Here is a 25,269-nt window from a genome sequence, read left to right as displayed (position 1 = left end):
GCACGGGCCAAGAAAAGATAGTCTAGCCTAGAGTACACATTATGAGGATGGGAGAAAAAGGTAAACTCCCCATCATGGGGACGAAGGACTCTCCATGTGTCTACCAAGTCTAATCTACTAGATAGGAAATTTAACCCCCTAGCATCCGAATGTCTACTTCCCAATTTTGATGGTTTACAGTCAATCGATGGGTCCGTCGTTATATTGAAATCCCCCCCCACCCCACCCCCATTATAAGATGGCAGGAAGAGTAAGGCACCAGCGTAGCCACCAGGTCAGAGAAAAATGTATGTGTTAGGACCATAAACGTTACATAACAAAATATGATGTCCCCAAAGCTCTCCAATTAAGACTACAAATCTGCCCTCTTTATCCTGGACAATTTTGTGGGTATGAAAAGGCAGTTGTTTATGAATTAGGATGGCCACTCCTCTCCGCCTATTATTATAGGAAGAACTCACCACCTCTCCCACCCAGCCCCTCCTCAATTTTTGGTGCTCTAGTGCAGATAAGTGTGTCTCCTGTATATATATCAGTACCCTCTTTTTTTAACCAGGATAAAATCTTAGTCCTCTTTACAGGGGAATGGATACTGTCAACATTTAAAGTTATTACTTTCAACTTAACCATTTGCAATCAAGAGAGATGCAGACAACAAAGTATGCAAATGACAAAATAACCTCGTGGGTCTCCCAGCTAACCCACCGAGTCCCCCCCCCCCTTTTACACTAAGTAGATCAAAAATCCCTGAAGTACTGAAGAAGCGCAGGTTCTCTGTAAACTCGAAACTACTGCTATTACCTCCCCCCCTCCCCCCACTGCACACTAACATTCACCTCCACACACACACCTCAGACATACAGTCACAGCCTGGAAACCCCCCCCTTCCCCATACACCCGCCTCCCCCTTAACCCCCCCTCCATAACAACCTCCCATCCTTCTCCTACCCGAGACCCGCTGGGAGGCGCCCCCCCCCCCCCCCAAAAAAAAAAAAAAACATAACATGCAATAAGATTCACTGGCTGAGTCCGATCACGTTATCCATGAAATATGTAGATCCCTTGGTATCTCTTCAATACAACTGTCAAAATATGAAAAGTTACAAAAACTGTAGAAAATTATACAAAAATACACATTTAAACTTAAAGTCCGGGCAACCTGTTCAGCTGCCAACATGCCACAAAGTCCACTTTCAAGGAGAAAAAAACAAATAGGAATTTCCATTACCGGCACAACAGAGAGAAGTTCCATCCCAGCTTTAAAATGCCGGCAAAGAAAACCCCCTCTGGAAACCTCAGATAATCAAATAGTTACCGCTACGGGATTCGGTCTCAGTGCTTCTCAACTCCCATTCTTCTCCCCCTGGTTGATTTTGTGCAGAAATGCTTTCGCCTCTCCCACATCACTGAAGAGGATCAACTGGTCTCCCTGCCATACTCGCAGCTTGGCGGGATAAAGCAGTGCAAACCGGATTCCCTTTCTGTGCAGCGCCGTACACGTGGGTGCCATGACCTTGCTAAGTATTGCTACCCTTGATGAATAATCGTCAAAAAGAAGCAAGCGGTGACCTTCATATTCCAGAGAGGCTTGAGTTTGGTAAGTCTTCAGCAGCAATTCCTTCGCCTGCCAGTTTGTGAAATGTGCTATCGCCGTTTGTGGTTTAGATTTGAGCTCTCCTCTGGCGCAAATCTGGTGCGCTCGATCGCAGCAGAAAATACTCCGTCCACCCTCAAGGCCCAAATGCTCTGGCAGCCATGAATCAAAAAAATGGTACAAGTTTTTGTCCTTCACAGACTCCGGTAAGCCAAGAGCTCTGATATTATTCCTTCTCGCTGTATTTTCCTGCTACTCCAGTCGCTCCCACAATTCTTCAGTTTCCTTTTGCAGCATAGTAATCTGAGATGCCATTACTTTTGCTTCATCCTTTCCTGAGGATACTCTCTTTTCCACTTCCGACAAACGCTGAGCTTGAGAGTCAAACTTGCCATCAGGTATTTTAGGATAAAAATATATAAACCCTTCGTTTTGGACTCAAATTTCACAATTTATGTCATAGCCATGGCCTAATGTTTATTCTCTAAAAATTTCCAAGAACATTGAACCTTAAATACCCAAACTAGAACCCTTCAAAAACTGACTCATTTACTTGAATTCTAAACTTCAAAAACCTTATCCTATATAATAAAAAGCACCTCCAACATTCTGAAGCTGACTCTGTGGCACTGTGGCAGTGTAGGGTTCATAAGTCTGTAGTTCAGCGTTTCATTGGCTCTCACTGTCCCCGCCCTCACGTCGAGGAAACGGAATGCTGCATAGTTGCCAAACAAACAAACGCGACGTCACAGGAACGAAGAACCAATCAGACAGAACGGAACTTGGAGGAGGGAAGTGGAGTGGATTGAATCTCTAACAAACAATCATATACAGGGAGGTACGAACATCAGTGGAGGCAAGTGCACAGAACGGAAGGGAAGACAAACATTTAATCACTGTGTCACTCAAACACACACACACACACACAGACAGACATCACACACACACTCAGTCACACTGTGTATCTCTCTCTTACAGTGTCTGTAAAACACACACTGTCACTCTCAGTCTCTCACATGGACAACTGTATGTTGCATTCTCACGAGTAAGGAGCTCTTCTGATGCGATTGTTAAACTGATTGAAGGGCCTGAACAAGGAAAACTTTTACCACACTGTAACACAGTTTACACAAAAAATATTGTATATAAAGGAATCTTACACATGTAAACAACAATTATATTCAGAATACAACCGTGGAAACATTAATGGCAGGAACTCATTACATTGCTAGCGCCCGTTTCATTGCGTTAAGAAACCGGCCTTTTTTACTAGTAGCTAATAAGTAAAAGTTTCCAGCATCTGAATTCTAATCTTGAAATGCATACAATCCCCTTTTAAAATATATTTTCAGTATTTTTAAACTTGCCAGTGTCAGTGCAGGGCTCCATTGACACTACTGCGCATGCCTCCCAGAGCCTCCCTCAGCTCCCAGATGCCAGGTACTAAATAAATAAAACAAATTCTTCCACTGGTTACAATACTAACAAGACCCAAGAGGCAGTGAAGCTAGGTTTAAGAAATAGTGCTAGACTTCCTACTGCATATAAATACAAAAGTTAACAGGACCTAGTAAATTAGTCACTTACCTTTCGGCAAGCAACTGTAGCATAACCAAAAGTGAGCTCGGAGAAGTCCACATCACCAGAGGACCCATCCATAGCTGTCGATTCCTTAACAGAAAGTAATAACCACATGTCAAAATGTATCAAAACCAGCAACACCATTCCCGCTTCACTTCGCAAGCCTCCTTATGCACTTTTAGAACCGAGAAAAAGGCTGGAGGTATTAAGTGTGACTGCATGTAACATAGCAACATAGTAGATGACGGCAGAAAAAGACCTGCACGGTCCATCCAGTCTGCCCAACAAGACAACTCATGTGTGCTACTTTTGTGTATACCCTACTTTGATTTGTACCTGTGCTCTTCAGGGCACAGACCGTATAAGTCTGCCCAGCACTAGCCCCGCCTCCCAACCACCGGCTCTGGCACAGACCGTATAACCACCGGCTCTGGCACAGACCGTATAAGTCTGCCCAGCACTATCCCCGCCTCCCACCACCGGCTCTGGCACAGACCGTATAAGTCTGCCCCACACTATCCCTGCCTCCCAACCTCCAGCCCCGCCTCCCACCACTGGCTCAGACCGTATAAGTCTGCCCCACACTATCCCCGCCTCCCACTACCGGCTCTGCTATCCAATCTCGGTTAAGCTCCTGAGGATCCTTTCCTTCTGAACAGGATTCCTTTATGTTTATCCCACGCATGTTTGAATTTCGTTACCGTTTTCCTCTCCACCACCTCCCGCGGGAGTGCATTCCAAGCATCCACCACTCTCTCCGTGAAGAAATACTTCCTGACATTTTTCTTGAGTCTGCCCCCCTTCAATCTCATTTCATGTCCTCTTGTTCTACCGCCTTCGTATCTCCGGAAAAGGTTCGTTTGCGGATTAATACCTTTCAAATACTTGAACGTCTGTATCATATCACCCCGGTTTCTCCTTTCCTCCAGGGTATACGTGTTCAGGTCAGCAAGTCTCTCCTCATACGTCTTGTTACGCAAATCCCATACCATTCTCGCAGCTTTTCTTTGCACCGCTTCGATTCTTTTTACATCCTTAGCAAGGGTGATAGGGGTGATAGTATCTGAGGATTTGAAGGCGACAAAACAGTGTGACAAGGCGGTGGCTGTATCTAGAAGGTTGTTGGGCTGTATAGAGAGAGGTGTGATCAGCAGAAGAAAGTCGTTGGTGAGGCCCCATCTAGAGTATTGTGTTCAGTTTTGGAGGCCGTATCTTGCTAAGGATGTAAAAAGAATCGAAGCGGTGCAAAGAAAAGCTGCGAGAATGGTATGGGATTTGCGTAACAAGACGTATGAGGAGAGACTTGCTGACCTGAACACGTATACCCTGGAGGAAAGGAGAAACAGGGGTGATATGATACAGATGTTCAAATATTTGAAAGGTATTAATCCGCAAATGAACCTTTTCTGAAACATTCAGCTGCATAGTACTCTAGGCACAATATAGGCATTCTTTGTTTGTAGGTTCTGTTAGACTAAAACACAGTAAATCTTGGTCAGTGCTCATCTCCACATGAGCTCACTAGACACTTGTCCAAGTCTCTCATACACAAAGGCAGATCATTTGCATGTAATGAAAATACTGCCTGTGTCAACTGGCAGTGCCAGGGAATATCTTCAGCACCAGAAATGTCTATTGATCAGCTTTTGCATGCCTTCATTTCAGCTTGCTTGGCACTCAAAGCTCTCAGCAACTCACCTCATGCTGCTGCTCTTCTTGCACAAAAATGAGATTGCAGCAAGTCTGTTCCTTTTCTAAGCCACGTCAACAATGCTGTTTGACATTTTGTTTATACATACACTTCTTTCATTTAATTTTTTGATTTATAGAACACACAGGGAAAACAGCATCAGAACATTGATCTTTATATACATAAAGTGTCAGATTTTCTATATATAGTGGTATGTTATAACTACAGATCATTTTATCCTTTACAACATAACAAAAAATTGGGAAGAAATTACATAAAATAGGTCACAAAAACCTATCCATCGAACTGGGGGAAAAATAACCTTCCAACTACTTAAATGAAGAAAACCAAATTTGGGGTGGGAGAACAGACATTTATTACAAATTCTCTTACCTCGCAAATCTCTTCTAGGCTGTAGTTTTAAAATTTTTCCTGTAAAAACACAATGTAATTTAAATCAACGCTATGTACATTCATCAACATCAAGAGCTCTAATCTGTTATATAGTTCCAACAGTTACAGAATTTGCTTGGTAGTGAAGATTAACATTTTCATTTGAATTTTTACCAATAGCTACATGAAAATGACCATTAAGGATGTCTGCTACAAAAGTACAATTAAAAGTTATTAGAGAATTCCTTGGACATATTTAGCAACCTAAGAATGAACAAGCAAATTAATTATAATCTTGTTAGCACTACACAATCTTTTTCCTGAACTGAGAACATTCATGTCCTTAATTCTGAAAGGAAAATTAAGCATTGTTTTACATGTACGCTGACCTTACCTTATGTTCCTTTTTCAAAACAAATACTGTATTGTTTCTAATAGCCCACCCTTGTTTCAGAATTGAAAAACTCTGTACATTTCATCTTAAAGCCAAATTCAGATTGCCCCCAATCAAAGCCCACCCCTGGAATTTACACTAACCTGCACTGCTCTCCTCCATGAGCAGAACTATCTTACCTTAACGAGATATTATTCAAAATCTATTTGTTCACTAGATGTTTGTCCAGTGAGGGTGTTGAAATGTGCCACACCATTATTTTTGGATTTGCTAACTGCTTGGCTTAATCCCTATTTAGGTATAGGTGTTTTTCCAAATACGGGAGATGAAATAATAACTTAACCCCCATACCAAAAAATCCTAAAGGAAATTTACAGGAGACTTCAAATTATAGACCTGTAGCTTCTATACTAATTGTTTATAAATATCATGGAGGGGTGGATTAAGGAACCATTAGTTATATTGATAATTTTGTCTCACCTGATAAATTTTCTTTCCTTTAGTTGCAGCAGATGAAATCCAGAAACTGGTGTATTGTACCCATCTACCAGCAGATGGAGATAGAAAACACTGAAAGAACGTAGTGATACTGGACATCAAGCCCCTTCTTCCTTCAGTATATGTCACATCAAAAAACAGAAAGCCGAGATAAAACAACTGCCAACCTTCCTCACAAATCAACCTCCAACCGCAACGTATAACGTGTTGCTGACCTATCTGTATCTGGGGGGGGGGGGGGGGGGGGGGGAGCGGGTTGTTGTTGAAACATTGCACCTGAAAAACTCCTCAGGAGGGGACCACCACTGAGAGAGCAACAGAACGACAGGGAGGGATACTTATCAGGTAAGACCATTTTTCCTTCCATAGCGTCAGCAGTAGATGAATTCAGACACATGGAAGAATGGACCTGCACCCCATCATTGCATGGAGCACCCAGGAACTGACCTCTTGTCACTGCGAAAGGACGGTCGCTGTAGAAATTTGGCTTGCTGGAAGGTCCCAGAAGGCTGACCCGGCCGGTACCACAGAGTCTCACGAAACCGAGGTCATGACACTCCAGTCCTAGTGGCTGGTTAAGGCCCGTCCTCTGGAAGGCACTGGGATTTGGAATCCCCCAAATCCTTAATGATCTTCTCCTCGTCCTTCCCGCAAAAAGGCAGCTTATTAAGACGTTGCTTCGATGCCATGTCTGCTACCCAATGGTGCAGCCACAGCAATCGGCGCAAATTCACCACCAGAGCCTTCTGCTTGGCTGAGGCCCGAACTAAATCATAGAGAGCATCAGCCAAATAGGTCAGACCAGAGTACCTGCCACAAGCTCCAACACGTCGGGTGACTCTTGGTCCTGATAAGGTTCACAAGATTAAACTTGAATTCTCAACCAGGTCACCTCCACCTCTCCTTCCCTTAGTCCATTCTCTCAACCCTCCAACCCCTGCCTCCTTTTCTTCCTTTTCTGAAATCACTGAAGAGGAAACTACACATCTTATTTCCTCCTCGAAACCAATTACCTGTTCCTCTGATCCTATTCCCACCCATCTACTTAACACTATCTCTCCTACTGTCATCCCTTTTATCTGTCATATCCTCAATCTTTCACTGTCCACTGCGACTGTTCCTGATGCCTTCAAACATGCCGTAGTCACACCACTCCTTAAAAAAAAACCTTCTTTGGACCCTGTCCTTCCAACTATTGCCCCATCTCCCTCCTCCCTTTCCTATCCAAGATACTTGAACGTGCTGTTCACCGCCGTTGCCTTGACTTTCTTTCATCTCAAGCTATTCTTGATCCACTTCAATCTGGCTTTCGCCCCCTTCATTCAACTGAAACAGCACTTGCTAAAGTCTCCAATGATCTGTTCCTGGCCAGATCCAAAGGTCTCTATTCTATACTCATCCTTCTCGATCTATCTGCTGCTTTTGACACTGTTGATCACAGCCTACTCCTTGATACGCTGTCCTCACTTGGATTTCAGGGCTCTGTTCTTTCCTGGTTTTCTTCTTATCTCTCCCAGCGTACCTTTAGCGTATACTCTAGTGGATCCTCCTCTACTTCTAGCCCACTGTCAGTTGGTGCACCTCAGAGATCTGTCCTGGGACCTCTTCTTTTCTCCATCTATACTTCTTCCCTTGGTACTCTGATCTCATCCCATGGTTTTCAGTATCATCTTTACGTTGATGACTCTCAGATCTACCTCTCCACACCACAAATCTCAGCAGGAATCCAGGCCAAAGTATCAGCCTGCCTAACATTGCTGCCTGGACGTCTCAGCGCCATCTGAAACTAAACATGACCAAGACTGAGCTTCTCATCTTTCCCCCTAAACCAACCTCTCCTCCTCCCCCATTCTCTATTTGTGTGGATAACACTCTCATCCTTCCTGTCTCATCAGCTCGTAACCTTGGGGTCATCTTCGACTCCTCCCTCTCTGCACATAGTCAGCAGACTGCTAAAACCTGTCGTTTCTCTCTATAATATCACCAAAATTCGCCCTTTCCTTTCTGAGCACACTACCAGAACCCTCATCCATACTCTTATCACCTCTCGCTTAGACTATTGCAACTTGCTTCTTACAGGTCTCCCACTTAGCCATCTCTCTCCTCTTCAATCTGTTCAAAATTCTGCTGCACGACTAATATTCTGCCAGTGTCGTTATGCTCATATTAGCCCTCTCCTCAAGTCACTTCACTGGCTTCCTATCCGTTTCCGCATACAGTTCAAACTCCTCTTATTGACCTATAAGTGCATTCACTCTGCAGCTCCTCGGTACCTCTCCACTCTCATCTCTCCTTACATTCCTCCCCGAGAATTCCGTTCACTGGGTAAATCTCTCTTATCTGCACCCTTCTCCTCCACTGCTAACTCCAGACTCCATTCCTTGTATCCTGCTGCACCATATGCCTGGAATGGACTTCCTGAGCCAGTACATCAAGCTCCATGTCTGGCCATCTTCAAACCTAAGCTAAAAGCCCACCTTTTTGATGCTGCTTTTAACTCCTAACCCTTATTCACTTTGTTCAGAACCCTTATTTTATCATCCTCGCTTTAATAATGCCTTATCTCTTGTTTGTTCTGTCTGTCCTAATTAGACTGTAAGCTCTGTCAAGCAGGGACTGTCTATTTATGTTCAAGTGTACAGTGCTGCGTACGTCTAGTAGTGCTTTAGAAATGATAAGTAGTAGTATGCAACTCCGGTCCTCAAGAGACGCAGGCAGGTCAGGTTTTCAGGATATCCACAATGAATATGAAGGAGATAGATTTGCAAGCACTGCCTCCATGGTATGCAAATCTATCTCCTGCATATTCATTGTGGATATCCGGAAGACCTGACCTGCCTGCGGCTCTCGAGGACTGGAGTTGCCTACCCCTGTCCTAGTATATATTAATAGGAGAGTTATAAAATGTTTTAACATAAACTACTACAAACTGGAATTGGGGGAAAACATATTAAAATTAAAGCAATGTATTCAACCATCAACTATAAACGTAAAACACACAAGCTTCACTCAATCTCCCCACAGTACTAGTATCCCCTTGCCTATAGATTGGGGTAACTAGACCTCCTCTTATGTCTTACCGTTTCAATTCCTAAGTTGGGGTTACAGTTTCAACTCCTGTTTGGGGTCACAACCTAGGTGGGCTCTTCATAGGCACATCATTAGTCTACACCTTTAAGGGGGGGGGGTCATAATTTTATTTCTCCATAATCATGGGGTCACAGCCACAAAAAGATTGGCCAGAAAACAGATAATTTTGTCATTTTGCTTAAAAGTATTTATCATCATTCAACAAATTCTATTATGATTTTTCAGAAATAAAAAACCCAAACAAATTCATGTCTGTCTGGGTTGGTTGTTTTTTTTTTTTTTAAAGTTGCAGTGGCAGCCCAAGGTATGCATACCCAAGGGTATCTGGGAGTTTTATACTCCATTTTACAGACACTTTTAGAACCCTATATACAATAAAGAAAAGTTAGGCCAGTTATAATCCCACAATAAATATATTAAGATTATTTGCTAGCATAATTCAAGCAATCATCCTATAAAACAAAGTGAGGAAATCTCTACAGAATGGAGGGGAACCATCTTGCACCACAGGAAACCATAGCAGCCTAATACCACAAACCACAACAGAGAGACTTCCAAATGTTTATTTCATTAACTGCATCTGGATCTGACGTTTCCCTGCAAACTTCAGCCCCTGTTTCTTTATTCTGTCCAGCATTTCTACAGACGGACACTCATATTCATAAAAGTATCCCTAATAACGGCTGCAGTGCCAGAGCTAGGATAGCTCTCCTTGCTACTCAACATGCAAAAACAAATTCAAATTCTGATGTTATCTCAGTAATAATGACAAACTCACTCCATTACCAGGCACACTAAATTAACATATGCAACACACCTGCCATATCAGAACAGCACTAACTCTCAAGACTCATGGTAGATTTAATGCTCCAGCTGCCCCTAGACATTGAAAAAGCAGGCCACCTCCCTCCAAAATCATTTTATTTGTATTTATTGGGATTTATCACCTTTATGAGGAGTTTTACCCAAGGCCCTGCACAGCAGGTATAGAGACTTACAATGTTACATAGTAACCTATGGAATTTTGTAAGTCTACTTGCTTTGAAAATAAGTCCCATAGCTTAACATAAAACTTACAATTTAGCATAAAGGATAACAAAAGTGAAACGATCAAACATATCCTATATAATAAAACGCACCTCCAACATTCTGAAGCTGACTGCATGGCTGAGGCATTCCTGCTCTCTGTATCCATCTTCTGAATTGACATCACGTACTTCCGGGTTCGTCACAAGCACGAGGTTTCTCGGCGTCAGAATGTTGGAGGTGCATTCTATTAAATAGGATTGGTCAGTTCCTTGAAGCACAGCCAGAGCTCAGCGTCCTGCACAGTAACGCTCAGACACCAGAGAGAGAGAGGGGGGGGGGGGGCATCTCTGTCACACACACACTCTCTCACACACTCTCTCTCTCACAATCAATGTCTTTCTGTCTCTCACACACTCTATGTTTCAAACTGTATCACATTCACTCTCTGTGTGTCACACACTTACACACTCGCTTGGTCTCATACACTCAGTCTCACAGAGTCTGTGTCTCACACACACTGTCTCTGTGTGAAACAAACTCTCTCTCACACTGTGTCTCACATACGCACTTGCATACACTCATTCTCACACACACACACTCACAGACACACTCTCTCTCTCACACACTCGCACATTCACTCTCTCTCTCTCTCACACACAGTCACTCTCACATACACTCTCTGAAACATACACACTCCGAGGAAAACCTTGCTAGCGCCCGTTTCATTTGTGTCAGAAACGGGCCTTTTTTACTAGTGCATAAATACAATCAATGAGGTAAACTCGGAGATAACAGAATGACTCTTAGTAATAGCACTAGCATGATACAGTGTCAAAAATCTACACATTAAACAGCACAGATCATAACAAATATGATAAATGCCAGCACGCTACAAAGTTATAATGGGCCCAGAAGATCCCCCTTCAATGCTGTGTACACCAGCTAGCTGGCCTAAATAAGATCGTCACTTCCTGTAAGGAGACAGCAGTCCCTAGGTCAGTGATGGGCAACCTTTTGAGCTTGGTGTGTCAAAATTCGCCAAAAAACCGAGCATAACTCGGGTGGTGTGTCACTTCGAGAAAAAAACCATAATTTCGCGATATTTATAGTTTAAATAACAAAAATGTATAATTGTAATATAAAACTGTATTTAATAAACCAAAAACTAATTATTTAACTTACCTACTTAGTGACTTCTTTGTTCATCTGTCAGTCGGTTTCTTTTGTTGGTCTTGATATTATTTAACTTGTGTGGGGTGCCATGAACTAAGATAAGTGAGGGGGAGGAGGAATTCTTTAACTAATCTGCCTATTAGCGACTTTTTTGTTGCTGAATTTCATTGGCTAAATCTTCAATTGAAGGTTGGTATTTTGTACACTTCAAGCCCAAGCAAGCGCTACTAACTTCATCTGTCAATCTGTTTCTTTTGTTGGTTTTGATATTATTTAACGCTGAGAATAAGGTTTCACAAAAGTACGTAGAGGGAAAAATTGTGAGTAAAGCCATTGCTATATTTTTCAGGGTGCTAAAAGTGTCTGGTAATCGGATCCAGGCACTCCAAATTTCCTGGTAACTCAGATATTCTCTTAATAATTGCATCTTTATTCTGCATATCGTGAAATAGAACTGGTGCACATCTTAGGAGAGTTTCTTTAATAAATTCTCCCTCACTGAGTGCTTTTCCATGCTGAGCAATGGAGTGAGCAATGCTCAAACTTGCAGATGTTAAATTTGTAGAACCTTTTACAAATTTAAGGATGGACTTAGATTGGCTCTTATAAAAGTGTAGCTGCCTGGAAATGTATTCCTTCCGTTCATCCTCACTTTTTTTCAAGAGCTGGGAATGATTAGTTTCAAAATGTCTATTTATATTCCACGTTCTGCTTACTACCGTTTCAGTACATAGAACGCAAAATGATCTGCCATTTTTTTCTATAATGCCATACATCTCGGTCCATGTCTCTTGAAAGGGTCGGCTACTGCTACTACCACTTCCTTTACTTAACCTTGGTTTTTTATTTTTTGAGTTCTCCATCAGGGGGGCAGAGACAGAAGATAGAATTATAGATAGCCTGTTAGCCCTAACTAGCCTAACTGACCACCTTATGTAAATTAAGATGGCTGCCGCTATTTCTAATGGCGGGAAACGGCACCCATAGCACATGCCCTCGCCTCTCCCAGCCTCCCCCTCACCTATCTCAGTAATGGTGGTCAATTACAAATCCACGACACCCCAGAACAGTAGATTGGATGATGGTTGCTGGTAATGGTGATCACAGGGCCCTCAGAGATGCGTCCCCCACGGCATTCCGCTGCTCTCTGCTCCGCCGGCCGGAAGTGAGGAGCCGGGGCAGAGGGAGCAGCAGGGAGGGAGCCAATAGGAGCGCACACGGCACACCCCCAGCGGGTAAACATGCACCGGGTGATTTCGCCGGGGGGGGGGGGGGGGGGGAGGTCGCGCTGCACCGGGGGGGGGGGGGGGCGCATCGGCGATCCGCCCCGGGTGTCAGCAAGGAACTCCGCTGCTTCTCTGTATGCGGCCACATGCGGCCGCGTGTCACTGAAAATGGCTACGCGTGTCAGTACTGACACGCGTGTCACAGGTTCGCCATCAGGGCCCTAGGTAGTTGCATACTTTGCTTATTTTAAGTCCGCACCCATCCATGACTCAGATTGCAAAAACCATGCCTATGACAAGGCAGCACTGCAAACATTACAGAATACTCTAGAACACTTCTAAGGAAATGGTTTTCAGCCTGTGTGTTGCAACACACCTAGCACTGGGTTCAAATTTGCTATTGCATACTTTCACCTTTTCCTCTCTCCCATCCTCTCAGCACTATATTGCCTTCTCTCAACACATATTTCTAGCATCATTAACCTTCCCTCCACACCTGCTCTCTTAAACATCACCTTCTGCCCTCCTTACCTCCATCTCTCATCCCCTCTTCCTCCTTCTTGTGACACACTACTCATCACCAAATTTCCTCCTTCGCTTCCTTCCAATCCCCCCCACCCTGGCATTGTTACCTTTCCTTCCCCTACCCCACATGGGGAAAATTCTTTCTATATCAAACCAGTTACACACCAGTAGCAGGAGAAGGGGCCAGGGGACCGACAGCACAGTGCATGATCCGAGTCACTACAACCTGCTCTATGGGAAAAGAACAGAGGAAGAAGTGAGAAAAAGATGAGAACAAGTGAAGAGAGACATAACATAGGAGGGGGGGGGAAAAAAAAAAAAAAAAAAAGAGTCTGAGAAGGGGAAGATGCAAGTAGGAAGAAAGAGGACAAAGATGAGAAGTGAGATGGACAAATAAAAGACAGGGAGGGAAAAGAAGCGTGGTAAGCAGTGGAAGGGGAATGAGCTAGGAGTGAGAACAAAATCAGAAGGAAGTAGAAAAGAAGAGACATGGAGGATCTGTGATAGGAGGAGGGGGAGGAAAGAAGTGCATAAAGAAGAGATGAGGAGTGTGAGCAGGGTAGCCGAAGCACTACATTAGATAAGTGGAGGAGGAAGCAGGAGGAGAACTTTCCTCCCAGGGAAAGGGACCACAAGTCCCAGACTCCCCCCGGGAAAAAAAAGTTCACCCTCTGGTGGAAGAGAGCTCAGTAAGAGATCAATATAGGAGAGAGAACTGCAGTCCCCAGAAACCACCAGGGCAAGGTAAAACCCATGACTCACAGGAAGCAGAGGGGGAAGGGAATGATTGGGAAAGGAGTTCCAATCAAAGTGATGAGCAACAGCTGCAGGAGGCAGGGGCGGTAGAAGTTATGCCTTGGGTTAAGAATGAGGGGGATAGGAAGAATGGGGAGGAAGTAGAGCTGATGGACGTCTCCGCTCTAGCTCGAGCCTCCAAAAGAAAGGTAAAACCTTTATGGGTCAGGTTATTACTGGACCTGTGTAAAAAGGGGGAAGAAGGGATAATAAAGTTTGGAAGGAAGCTGTGGAAGAGCTTGACCATCAAGCTATCTAGGCAGACTGTAAGGAGCACTGCTAAGAGATTGGACTGCAATAAGGGAACCAAAGGACAGGTTACAGGAGTTTGAATGTCAAGATTACTGTGGTGCCTGAAAACTCTGTGTGCAGCAGTACTACTACTACTTAACATTTCTAGAGCGCTACTAGGGTTACGCAGCGCTGTACAAATTAATAACTAAGGACGGTCCCTGCTCAGAAGAGCTTACAATCTAAAGGACGAAATGTCAAGTTGGGGTAGTCTAGATTTCCTGAGTAGAGGTGTTGTGATTAGGTGCCGAAAGCGACATTGAAGAGGTGGGCTTTGAGGAATGATTTGAAGATGGGTAGGGAGGGGCATTAACTGTTACTTTAAACCAGGAGAGGAGGAATGAAGCTGTGTTAGCACTACCAACGGGGAGCAGGCTTGTGTCAAGTGGTTTTCTGGAAATAAACTGATTAAAGAAAAATTGACTTGGTGAATTTATTTATTTATTTTTTATTTTTGTTACATTTGTACCCCGCGCTTTCCCACTCATGGCAGGCTCAATGCGGCTTTCATGGGGCAATGGAGGGTTAAATGACTTGCCCAGAATCACAAGGAGCTGCCTGTGCCTAAGTGGGAATCGAACTCAGTTCCTGAGTTCCCCAGGACCAAAGTCCACCACCCTAACCACTAGGCCACTCCTCAATCTGTCAGTGCCTTCTGGTTTTGTTACTGAACCCCTGATAAAAGACGGCACAAAGAAAGGAAGGAACTGTAACCTCACCGGTTTCCTCTACTATTGTGGAGTAAGCAGGCTAGGAAGGCCTTCTGATCACGGCATAGGACTCTGGCTACTCCCTGGGGAAGCAAGCCAAGCAGGAGTCACCCAGGCCCCGGCTGGAAGGGATACCCGGGGTGGCAGGAGCTAGGGGTGTCTATGAAAGAAAAGGGGAGAAGAGTGCAAGTATAGATAGCCCAAGAGAAGCAAAGGAAAAACATGAGCTCTAGAAATGAAATCGGCAAAAGACTGCCATTAGGAAAGAATCTAGATGAAAGGCTGAGAGACTAGAATGGGTAAAAAGACAAAACTTAAATCAAAGGGGAAAGGAGATGTGGAACTAGGAAAAATGAGAGGCAAGGCTAAAGAAATTAAAAATAAAAATAAACATAAAGAAATCAGGAATAAATGGAGGATAAAGAAACTACAAAGTGCATTTGGCATTGTCAACCATGATACACTACTTCATTTGCTAGCCCACTTCGGAATGCGTGGTGATGTTCCGAAGTGGTTCCGTGGTTTCCTAAAGGCCAGATACTATCAGGCGAAATTTGCTGGTTCCACATTTTCCCCCTTGGTCTTCTGAATGTGGGGTGCCTCAGGGTTCCCCCGTCACCCATTTTGTTTAATGTTATGATGAAACCTTTAGGCAGTCTTTTAGAGGAGTATGGGTTTCATCCTTTTATCTATGCAGATGATGTCACAATTTATATCCCTTTTGCACAAGACTTTCAAGATATTCTGTTATTGGTTAAATCTGGCCTAGATCTGATGGAATCTTGGGTATCTGTTTTCAAATTAAAATTAAAGACAAAACCAAATTCTTGGTTCTTACTAATCCTTTTGATCGCACACCTTTAGAGTTTTACTATTGACCAGGTATTTTACCCTTTGGATCAACACAGATTACTGGGGGTGGTGGTAGATCAGCATCTATCCTTTGAGCCCCAGGTCTCCTCTGCAGTGGCATAGTCAGACACCCAATTTTGGATGGGCCTGAGCCCAAAGTGGGTGGGTGCAATATTTTCCCTGCCCTGAGCACAAAATATTAATACTTTAGCTAATAAGGATCCTCAAACTGTCAGCTGAAGACTCTCTCTGAAGGTGGCCAGAACTCCCTTTTACCAAGCTTGGCAGGCAGCAGCAACGTCCCTAAGCCAATGATGCTTAGCTGTCGGAGACTCAAGGATGCTGTCGCCGATTGCAGAGCTTGGTAGAAGGAGTGGAGGAGTGGCCTAGTGGTTAGGGTGGTGGACTTTGGTCCTGAGGAACTGAGTTCGATTCCCACCTCAGGCACAGGCAGCTCCTTGTGACTCTGGGCAAGTCACTTAACCCTCCATTGCCCCATGTAAGCCGCATTGAGCCTGCCATGAGTGGGAAAGCGCAGGGTACAAATGTAACAAAAAAAAGAAATCCTGGCCGTCTTTGGAGGAGGTCTTCAGCTGGGGAGGCTTGGGATCCCTATCAGCTATACAGCAAGGGTCAGAACTGGTGTTAGACATGCTAGGGCCCACCTCTCTGATCCCCTCTCCTCTGCCTTTCCTCTGATTTCCCCACCTGCCATTACTGTCACACCAACAGACACTCATCAAATACAGAACAATGGATCACAAATCAGAAGTAAAAATATTTAGACAAAAATTTCTATTTTTAGGGTCAATTTATCACTCCCAATATGGTGGTCCACCCACCAATACCTAGGAAGAGACAAATCACCCAAGGCTGCATCTCTCTAGGAATTTAATTAGATACCTTATTTCTTACCAAGTATTTGTACAATTAGCAGACCAGTGATATCTCACTGGGAGTACAGAACACTGCTATACAAAAGTACTGCTATATCTGAGACTCCAAAGAATATATAAGAAAATACTTTTATTTATTATTCTCCAAGTATATGTACAATCAATCGCTTATGGGACTACAGTACCACAGCTACACATAGTCTGAGTCTCTAATGTTTTATTTTAGGGTCTCCTTCGCCCTCACCCCAAATTACCAGCTAAAGCCAATTTGCAGATCTAACCCTCCATTGCCCCATGTAAGCTGCATTGAGCCTGCCATGAGTGGGAAAGCGCGGGGTACAAATGTAACAACAACAAAAAAAAGACCCAAGGTTACTTATGAGAAAGCAACAGGATTACTTGCCAATGCAGATACAATTGATTTGTTTCTCATGAGAGAGCAGCCCTGCTTGCACAAAGGTACTGGCTGTGACTGTCTCTCCATTGAAGTAGGAAATACAATCACTTATATACGTTCATTAACATAACAGGTCATACCTAGGTAAACTGACAATCCCATTTATTGGATACTAGTAAAAAAGGCCCGTTTCTGGCTCAAACGAAACGGGCGCTAGCAAGGTTTTCCGCGGAGTGTGTATGTTTGAGAGAGTGTCTGTGCGAGAGACAGAGAGTGAATGTGCAAGTGTGTGTGAGTGACAGAGTGAGAGTGGGTGCGAGTGTGTATGTGAGAATGAGTGTGCGAGTGCGTATGTGAGACAGTGAGTGTCCTCCCCTCTCAGGTCCCCCTCCCCTGTGGTCTGAGGACCCCCCCTTCCCCCCCTCTCTGGGTCTTAGGGGGCCCCCTTCCCCCCTCTCTGGTCTTAGGGTCCCCCCTCCCTCCATAGTTTACCTTCCAAAGACTCGATCCCGGTTGCCTGTGCCAATGAATCTTCCTATTTTCCAGCAGCCTATAAGTGGAGTTCTTTGTCTAGCTGGCTAGTCCCTTGAACAGGTTTTGCTATTCTGTTTTTTCTGCCGAATAAATTTACTGAGAAGTGTATGCCTTTACATCAAAGTCTTCTCTTAAAAATACAATATAACCTTCATCTGTGGGACTCTCGGTGCTCCTCGGGTCACTCCCACTGTGCCTCCACTTGCGGCTTAGTGCTGTGGTGTCGGCGTCTCCGTCCAGGCTCACGTGGCGTGGTTTGGGTCCCAGCTGCCTCTCCTTATGCTTTGCGGGGCAGTGCCGATCGGTCACGGGGCGCTCCAGTTTCACGCGTCATGGGTTTCACGTCACGTTTCGTCGAGCAATGTGATTTGCTGAGTGTCAGGGCTCCGCCCTCGACGTCATCACGTTGTGACGCGAGGGCGGGGCAGACACTCATGGAGAAAAAGTGATCAACACAACTACAAATGTAGAACGTTGGGAGACTTGAGGCTTCATTACAACGTTGGATGTGCGTTTTATATAGAGAGATATGCTAATATAATGGTTAACACTGATTGGTTATGGTAATGATTTGGTTAGTATTTACTGGAAAAGCTAATAGACTAGCTCTTCCTAGAAGACGTGGAGGAGCATAATCGAACGGGGGCGCCCAAGTTGTCATGAGGGATGGCCCCGTAAAGGGGCGGGGCAATCCGTATTATCGAAACAAGATAGGCGTCCATCTTTCGTTTCGATAATACGGTCGGGGACGCCCAAATCATGAAATTTAGGTCGACCTTAGAGATGGTCATCCTTAGGTCGTTTTTGAGATGGTCGTCCCCGGTTTTCAGCGATAATGGAAGAAATAAACAAAGGCATACAGATCCTTCATAAGACAGCATATACCTCAGCAATTACAGAACATCTATGCATAACACATTCAATAGAACATCAAACCATAATAACCCCCCCACCAATCATCCCCACCCCAAAGCCAACCATTAAGCTGTAAACAATGAGGAATCGGGACTAACAGTCCCCTGTATATAAGAGTCCCACCTCTGATGGTATTTCAGGATAGAGCCATTGCGCATCGCTTTTAAGTTAGACATCAAATGAATATAATCCAATTTGCGGAGAATCATCTAAAGGCCAGGAAGTGTCAACTGCTTCCATGCCGCAGCCAGAACAAGTTTGCTGGCCACCAACATATGGGTGACCAACCGGTGAACATGTTCCTTCGCTGCCGCTGTTTTAAAATGAAGACAATGGTCCATTCGCATAGGATACGATGTCTTAGTTACACTGTGAATAAGTTTCAAAACCATGGTTCAAAACTTTTGAGCAGGACAAGACCACCAAATATGAACGATATCCCCAATCTGACCACATTGGCGCCAGTACTGAGTTGATCCCAATTGGAACATCTTGGCCAGACGCTGGGGTGTATAATACCAGCAATAAAGGATTTTATATCCATTTTCCACCAAACCAGTAGAGACAGACACGTTAAGCAGCCATTTAAACATTCTTTCCCACCTAATATAATCATAAGAAACACCCAACGCCCTTTCCCATTTCAAAATATAATAATGGATAGGTTGAGTGCGTGAAAGAAGGGCCTATATATCCGAGAGACACTTCCTCCCCCCACCCCCACTAGCCATCGCACGCTCCAAACAAGTTTCCACAAGACTCAACTCACCCTTTGCTCTACACAAAATAAAATCGCGAAGCTGGCCATATTGAAAAGTATTAAGAGCCAAGAGACCATATTCCTCAAAGAGCTCACCGAAAGATAATAGTTCCCCTTCTTCCCATATCTGACCAAGGAGCGATAACAAGAGTCCACCAAACCCAGGGTAAAACGTGAAGCAAACCAAATAAACATATTTTGAAAGTACAACTGACACGGAAAAAACTGATGCTGACATTTGTTCCACAGAGAGAGAGGCCCGCCTAACCGAGGAGCATTTTTAGCAATATCCCGCAAGAGGCGGCCCTCAGAGGATACGGATCCAGCCATGACTACTCCAAAGATTTCCAAATCTTAGAACCTTTTAGCCAATCAGTCAAAATGCGAAACTGCGCTGCTTGGTAATAAAGAAAAAAGGATGGGACACCCATTTCCCCCTGCGCTCGCAATTGATACATAACCGCACGACGCACCCATGGCGGCCTCCAGCTCCAGATGAAAGAAAAAAACCCGCCTCTGTAGGCCCCGAAAAAACTTTTCTGGTAAAGAAATAGGGAGAGCCAAGAACAGATAAGAGTAGCAGTAGGCAGCATGTGAGAATTGCTACCACTAAGACAGAGGGAGGCAGATGCCAGCAGGGGTAGGCAGCGTGTAGGAACCACTACCGCTAACAGAGAGGGGTGCAGATGCCAGAGGCGGTAGTGTGTGGGAATTGCTACCGCTACAAGAGAGGGAGGTAGATGCAGGATTGTGGGAGGTCAGCCTGCTCCCTCCGCTGCCGTGCTGATAAAGGTGCTTTGCTGCTGGCACTGTTAAGGGTGCTTCACTGTGAGGTGGGCCTAGCTACACCCCTGCTCCTCTGTTCTGGCCAAGTCCTTTAAAACCCTTTGGCAGTTAAGGAGGATATGATCCTTTTTCTCTGCTGCAACCTTCAGATTCCTGGTCCAGAATCTTCTTTTGTCTCAGTTTGACTACTGCAATAAGGTCTATACTGGGTGTAAGGAACAGTTGCTGAAGAAACTCCAAACTACCCAAAACACAACAACTAGGCTTGTCTGTAAAGTTTCTCATTTGATAAGCCATCACCATTGTTATCTAAGCTGTACTGGCTACCAATTAAAGCTAGGGTCACTTTCAAACTTTGTGTTCTTATCTACCAGATATTGTTTGGTTATGTCCCCCGACTATATGCAACCTCCTGTTGACCTTCCACCATGTAATTCTGTTCTAGGGGCTAGGAATTATTTACAGTTATAACTGTTTATAAGTCAGTTCTTGAAGCGGGATTTGCTTATCAGGGCACTAAATGTTGGAACTCCTTACCTAAATCTGTCCGTGATCAATGTAATTACATGACATTTTGAAAAATGTTCAAGACCTTTTTAGCAGATTTTTGGAAGTGGTCCCTGATCTTCCTGTTTAGGCTGATCTGATCACTCTTACCTTTCTGTCTCCCTGTCTGATTCAGGCATTGTAATGTTTCTTTTATTCTCTGTAATACTGTATGATGTAGTTGTATTCACATTGTTTTGTGTACTTTAGCCTTGATTAACTGTATCATTAGCCACATTGAACTTGGGTTTCTGGGATAATGTGGGGTATACATGTCATAAATAAAAAGTAATTAAGAACAAAATATCAAAAAATGCAAAGGTGTGACAAAATGTTACTGAATTGTCTTGCTGCAGCTACAAAGGAACAGGTAGGAGGGTTGAGGAGGTTGGGCCTAAAGAAGAGAAAGGGAGAGAGAAAGAAAACACACGAATATATGAATGATAAAAAGAGTTGCAAACCCATTTCACCCCTCTCCCAATCCATGTCACCTTAAGAGAGAAAAAAACACCATACCACCACCATTACTCTGACCGCCACAGGTCTCCTCATCCTTAAACTAAGCAGAAAACTATGCTTATACCACCTTCCCTTCCTTCCCCCATTTCCCATAGTACATCACCACCCTTCTCCGCCTTGAGATCACTTTTAAGAGCCACAGGAACATAGTAGATGACGGCAGAAAAAGACCTGCACGGTCCATCCAGTCTGCCCAACAAGATAACTCATATGTGCTACTTTTTGTGTATACCCTACTTTGATTTGTACCTGTGCTCTTCAGGGCACAGACCGTATAAGTCTGCCCAGCACTATCCCCGCCTCCCACCACCGGCTCTGGCACAGACCGTATAAGTCTGCCCAGCACTATCCCCGCCTCCCAACCACCAGCCCCGCCTCCTGATCTCGACTAAGCTCCTGAGGATCCATTCCTTTTGCACAGGATTCCTTTATGCTTATCCCACGCATCTTTGAATTTTTTTTTTGTTGTTGTTAGATTTGTACCCTGCGCTTTCCCACTCATGGCAGGCTCAATGCAGCAGGCAATGGAGGGTTAAGTGACTTGCCCAGAGTCACAAGGAGCTGCCTGTGCCGGGAATCAAACTCAGTTCCTCAGTTCCCCAGGACCAAAGTCCACCACCCTAACCACTAGGCCATTCCTCCACCGTTTTCATTTCCACCACCTCCCGCGCGAGGGCATTCCAAGCATCCACTACTCTCTCGGTGAATCCAGTGCACTGCATGTCTGTTGCTGTCTCTGAAATCAGAAGTGAGTTACACTAGCAGTGGAGGGAACTGTGCTGCTCCCCAACTGTCCCTGCCACCTGAAGGGTATATAGAACAGAAGATGGGGTGAGAAGAGAGAGATCAGGACTTTACTGGAAAACTGAATAAGCAGGGAGCAGGTTTTCTCGATTTTTTATTAATCTAGCCTCCCTTGCCCCTTTTGGCTTTTTCTGGTTAAATTTTGATCAAAATATCCCTTCCCAACCAGTGTGAAAGAAATATGGAGTCAATATACCACCTCTATTAAAACAAAAAGTGATTCACAAATTAAAAACCAAGAGAGATTTTTAAAAATGTTACATATCCAATAAGAAAAAGAAAGGAAAAACTAGTGAAAGAAATGCATCCCAAAGCAACTTTTAATAACTACATACTTAACCCTCCTTTCAATAGATTTAAAAAAAAAAAAACCAAATTAAAAATTTAGAATTTGGTAAACAAACCAAAAAAATCAATAGATGGCAATCCACTAATCTGTATATGACAAAACCTAAAACTTAAAATAGATGAACCCATCATATACTGGAAATCCTGGCAAAGCGATGGAATTTGGTCATTAAAACAAACAACTCATCTATTTGAGCAAGTATGTCAATTTAATCTTCAGAAGTCTTATTTAACTGGTTACAGTTAAAACACACTATAAAGAAAAGCTCTATCAATCTAGAAAATTTGCAAACAACTCTTCCTTGCAGTTACTAACTACAGAGTCTTATACAGAAAGGAAAATAATCTCATCCTTCTATAAAACATTAAATAGATCTATTTTCCCTGCAAACATGGGTATTACTAATGTTTTAGAAAAGATTTAAAGAACTTCCAATTGTTAACACTGATTAGCCCAAAAATGTGATCATAGTTAACACAACAGAGTACTCTATCTGCACGTTTAACTCAATCTTTATTCTTCATGGTTTACCATGCCTTCTGGACTCCATTAAAAACAAACTGAAAAGCAAGTATTGTTGACAGTGCTGCCCTTCCGACAGCCACCTAATTTGAATCAGAAATTAGTGAAAGGCAAACTCTCAATAGAAGCTCAAAAGGAAGAGAATGGGCACGCGTCCCTTCAATATATCTAGCTGCAAATTGTGCCAACACATCTCACAGGCTCCCCCAGTCATTTGTATGGTAAAATCCTTCAGCATAAGGGGATCCCTTCACATGCTCATCCTGAAACACGGTATACATCATTCAAAACAAAAAATGTGAAGGTACTATACCGGAGAAACAAGCCAGATGCTAAAGACAAGGCTCAATTTACATAAACAATATTAAACATTTTTATTATTTTATTAGGATTTACCGCCTTTTTGAAGGAATTAACTCAAGGCGGTGTACAGTAAGACTAGAACATGAGCAATAGGCAATTACAGCAATAAAAATATTTGAAACAATACAAAGTATGGCATGGTATACTAGCAATGTCAGTCACATTCCAATGCAAACCAGGATGCCACCTCTGTGAGGCAGCACTTTACAAAACCAGAACAGTACATCAATGATCTTATGGTAAGAATACCAAAAGAAAAAATTTTAAGAATCCAGGAACATAAGACCTTTGAAGTAAAAAATGATGAAATATTTTGACATCCACCAAACAGGACTTAAAGATCTAGGCTTTCTATCCCACTATAAACCAAAAAATTATACTGCTTTGTCACTCTCTTATCAGCCATCTCTCCCTGTCTCTTACCCACCCCTCTTCCTGTGAGACTGTCATTGGAATGCTTTTCTGTTTCACTTACATATTCTGATATTTGTCAACATTTGCTTATTTCCAATCTGAAGGCTTACCTTTGACAGCTAATCAAAAACATTTATTAAGGTCAAATAAAAAAGATAACAGCTTGTTTTCTATGTTTTATTTCTATTTATTACCTTTAAAAGTGGAATAATACAGCTACCACACCACTTTACTCAAGGTAATTGGAAAAATGCTTCTAATCTAAATTCTACATTCTGGTGACACTCCATATGCCAAATTTTCAACTTTGAACTGAAGTCAACTGAAAAATCAAAGATATATGGAAACCAGAAGAGTTACATTTAGCTCAGTCTACTATTATAAAAGCTTAATCTATTGTATTTTGATTTTATAGCAATATATATTTTTTCACTTTATCGTTTCCTGCGATATCCATCATACTATAGTTCTTCCATCACTCTAAACATATGTCAGATCCATGTATGCCTTTTTGTGGCATCTATCCTTACTACATTGTTAATTATGTTTTGTTATATTTTAGATACACAGATATGGTACCTGGTACAGAACTAGGCCAGTATTTTCCATCCAGTATCTCACGGTACAATTTCGGGCTTTGGAAAAAAAAAAAGGAGAGGGAAACAATGGGAACACTAAGAGGAGGAAATTCTGGCCTAGGAAGCGATTTGTGTGCAAATTACCTAGATTGTAAGCTCTTTGAGCAGGGACTGTCTCACTACGTCAAATGTTCAGCGCTGCGTGCGTCTGGTAGCGCTATATAAATGCTATTAATAGTAGTACCAGTAGACTATGGAAATTCTGCACAAAAATCTAGAATCCATCATTTTAACTAAATTAAACCACGTGCAGCATATTACACTACTCGGCCACAGTGGCTTCTGTCATGCCGTTTGGAAAAATATAGAATATCACACAGAATTGGAAGCCTTGCATGCATTGTTTTCCAAACATCATTTTCCCAGGAGTAATACGTACAAGTATTTGTGTAAGCACCGCCTCCTCCGGAAAAATACCCTCTGTAGCTCAGAAAAGAACAAGCAAGGGAAGCGTAGGCGAAAAGTCTGCGGTGAGGAACGGAAGTACTACCAGACCGCCCACCCTGGGGCATCACCCACACACTCACCGTCAAGGACCAGCCGAGCCCAGCCCAGACGCCTTTGCAGTCCGAGCGCTTCCGCCACACACGTTAGTGTGCTCTTTTGCTTGACGAGGTTTTATGTGACGTCAACAGAACGCGCCCGGCCAAGCCTGTGCGCGCCGCTCCAAGGTTTAATAGGAGTGGAAGTGAGCCTATCTAGTCCGCTCTAAGGAAGGAAGCCAACGTGGTTAGTCTCTGTTTCCACTCCGCGCAGCCGTCATTGTCGTACACTCGAAACAAAGCAAGCAAACCTATGAGCTGCATCCACGTTGTCGTTCTTTATTGTTGGTCCATCTGTGACAAGACTAAAGCTGACTGTGTCAGTTGGATAAGCAGTGCCTTAAAAGGTAGAGAAAAGAAATAACTGTTGACTATCACTAAAGCAGCTTCAAAAAATTATTGTAGCTAGAAGAAAGAGCAATTATAAACTGCAGTTTGTGCTC

General features: G+C 43.4%; 1 protein-coding gene across 1 annotated transcript in view; it reads right to left on the bottom strand.

Annotated features, from left to right (window-relative positions):
- The window catches only part of LOC115469743 (E3 ubiquitin-protein ligase TTC3-like), a 99,141-nt gene extending 74,250 nt beyond the window's left edge, over positions 1-24,891 (bottom strand). Inside the window, exons 1-3 of the mRNA XM_030202530.1 lie at positions 24,812-24,891; positions 5,259-5,297; positions 3,182-3,265 (exon numbers count right to left, since the gene is read on the bottom strand). Coding sequence (XP_030058390.1) covers positions 3,182-3,253 — 72 coding nt within the window. The 5' untranslated portion in view covers positions 3,254-3,265; positions 5,259-5,297; positions 24,812-24,891. The remainder of the gene's footprint in view (positions 1-3,181; positions 3,266-5,258; positions 5,298-24,811) is intronic.
- Between the last annotated feature and the right edge of the window lie 378 nt (positions 24,892-25,269).

This window comes from Microcaecilia unicolor, chromosome 4, assembly GCF_901765095.1.
Source record: "Microcaecilia unicolor chromosome 4, aMicUni1.1, whole genome shotgun sequence".
Lineage (NCBI taxonomy): Eukaryota > Metazoa > Chordata > Amphibia > Gymnophiona > Siphonopidae > Microcaecilia > Microcaecilia unicolor.
This window is presented reverse-complemented; position numbering and strand designations above follow the sequence as displayed.